The sequence below is a fragment of the Vigna unguiculata genome, chromosome 6 (assembly GCF_037176805.1).
Source record: "Vigna unguiculata cultivar grain cowpea cultivar isolate G323 ecotype 2 chromosome 6, ASM3717680v1, whole genome shotgun sequence".
Taxonomy (NCBI): Eukaryota; Viridiplantae; Streptophyta; class Magnoliopsida; order Fabales; family Fabaceae; genus Vigna; species Vigna unguiculata.
In genome coordinates, this window is record NC_140797.1 from 42,123,216 (window position 1) to 42,125,199 (window position 1,984).

The 1,984-nt window shown below is 40.5% G+C and overlaps 1 protein-coding gene across 1 annotated transcript; it reads right to left on the reverse strand.

Annotated features, from left to right (window-relative positions):
- Nucleotides 1–235: 235 nt before the first annotated feature.
- LOC114189207 (BOI-related E3 ubiquitin-protein ligase 1-like) lies at nt 236–1,984 on the reverse strand. Its single transcript, XM_028077920.2, has 3 exons — nt 1,745–1,984; nt 1,319–1,667; nt 236–924 (listed from the first exon to the last, which is right to left on the reverse strand). Exons 1-3 carry the CDS (start codon nt 1,798–1,800, stop codon nt 409–411), a joined length of 921 nt encoding a protein of 306 aa, XP_027933721.1. The 5' UTR covers nt 1,801–1,984; the 3' UTR covers nt 236–408.

The following is a 1,984-nucleotide window of genomic DNA, read 5'->3' on the forward strand; positions in this document are numbered from 1 at the left end:
TCATGCTTTTTTCTCTCTCTCTGTCTCAACTTTTAAGACTTTTGCTGCCTCTTGAAGCCAAAATAATGAAACCAAACAAAATGAAACCACTCCTCTTTCGCTCTTTCCTCTTTTCACACCACACACCTTACTGTCTCTGCCCCCTTTCCATTCACACCCATCACTACTTTCCAACCACACACTATAACTTTTTCCAACACATTCATCATACCTTAACCAAAATCAACCAAAGATATCATCGAAATCAAAAAATTATATATAACCAAAAAAACTATACGAACAAAAGAATTCTACATTCTATTTTTTTTTTGTCTTTTTTTACAAGATAAAAAAAACTATTTTTTTTATCTAGTTTGTGTTTAACTCTACAATGAAAGAAAAAAAAAACCTATGTAATGAATTTTAGTACTAAGAGAGATTGACATGCACACTAGCATCCATGCCTGAGTCACAAATCGGACAATTCCGTACAGTGGACCCACACATCGTGCAGAGGCAGAGATGCCTGCATGGTAATAACAGCACCACCGACTCTCTCACCCCGCAGCTCCGACACAGCCTCGCGCCACCGCCTGACGCCGCCGTGTCCTCGCACCCCTCCGCCGCGTCGTTGCTCCCACAGCTCGACTGTGCGTCGTCGGCCACGGCGGCGCGTTCCTCTCCGGCGTGTGCCAAAACCTGCTCCAAATTGGTTCTTAGGTAGTTGGCAGTGGTTTCGTTGGTTTGTGCGAGGTCCCTCCAAATTTGATTCTCCACGCATAAATTTTTCACTCTCTCTTGAAGGGCCCAATTCAACTTTCCCATTCTCTGAATCTCTTCGTCTTTTTCCTTCAGCTTCTTCGCCATTGCCTCTTGAATTGCGCTCGCTAGAATCCTCGATTGCCTCATTTTCTGTTCCTCCAATTCCATCCTCACTTTTTCGGTCTGTTCAATTCCAAAACGGATGTTAATAATCATCGAATCAAAATTTTACATTGACGAAAAATGCTCTTCAAAATCAGGGATTTTTGAAAATTTGAAAAATTTTGACTCTTGTGTGCAGTTACTCGCTTTTATGAATGGAGCGAGATTGAATTGAATGCTGCCATTTCTTTTTTCCACACATTCACACAGTCGGTGTAATACTGTAACTGTTTCGAATGAAGATGCAAATCTGATGACTCGTGAATTGAATTAATCAGTGATGAAACACGAGTCATCAAATTCTGGGTTTTGTGTATTGAATGTGTGGAAAAGTTGGTGCAGGAAATCAGGGTTCATAAATGAAAAGTGAGAAAAAAAAATTAAAAATGATTGAGAGGGGTGGAGAATGAATTACATGGTGTGCAAGAACTCGGTCGATTTCAGATTGGTGATGGTGAAACTGGTAGAGAATGTCCTGGGTGAGAAAAGAAGGTTGTGGAGAGATTTTGTTCTTGTGATGAGGTGGGAGAGAGGTTAATTCAGTGGTGAAATCTCTGGAACGTTTTCTCTGAAGGGGGAGATTGTAGGTGAGACCACTATCTGCTTTGTTTGGATCACAAAACGAGGATTGATAGAAAGACAAAAGAGATTCAGGCATTGCTGCTGCTGCTGCTGGAAGAGGCAAAGCTGAATCCATCTGGGTATTGCAGATGTAATCACAGTTCAATTGATGATACTGTTGTTGATTGGATTTGATGATTTCCCTGCAACATACAAAAAATCATGAAAAACGAAACCTTAAAAGAAAGAAAAAATTGATTTTGTGGTGAGGATGTTGTACCTGTTGGTGAGTGACTGAGAAGGCAAGAGATTCATGTAAGAAGCATCAACTGCCATGGTGGTTGTTTAAGGTTGTTGTTTGTGTGTGTGTGTGATATAGAGAATGAAGGAGAGAATAAGAAGGATATGAAGGAGAGCATGCAATAGATGTGGCTGAGTATTAGGGAAAGTGAGTGAATGAATGAATGATTCAGGTTTATTTAGCCTTGGTTTTTGTGGGCGTTTTCAAGAGATAGAAAGT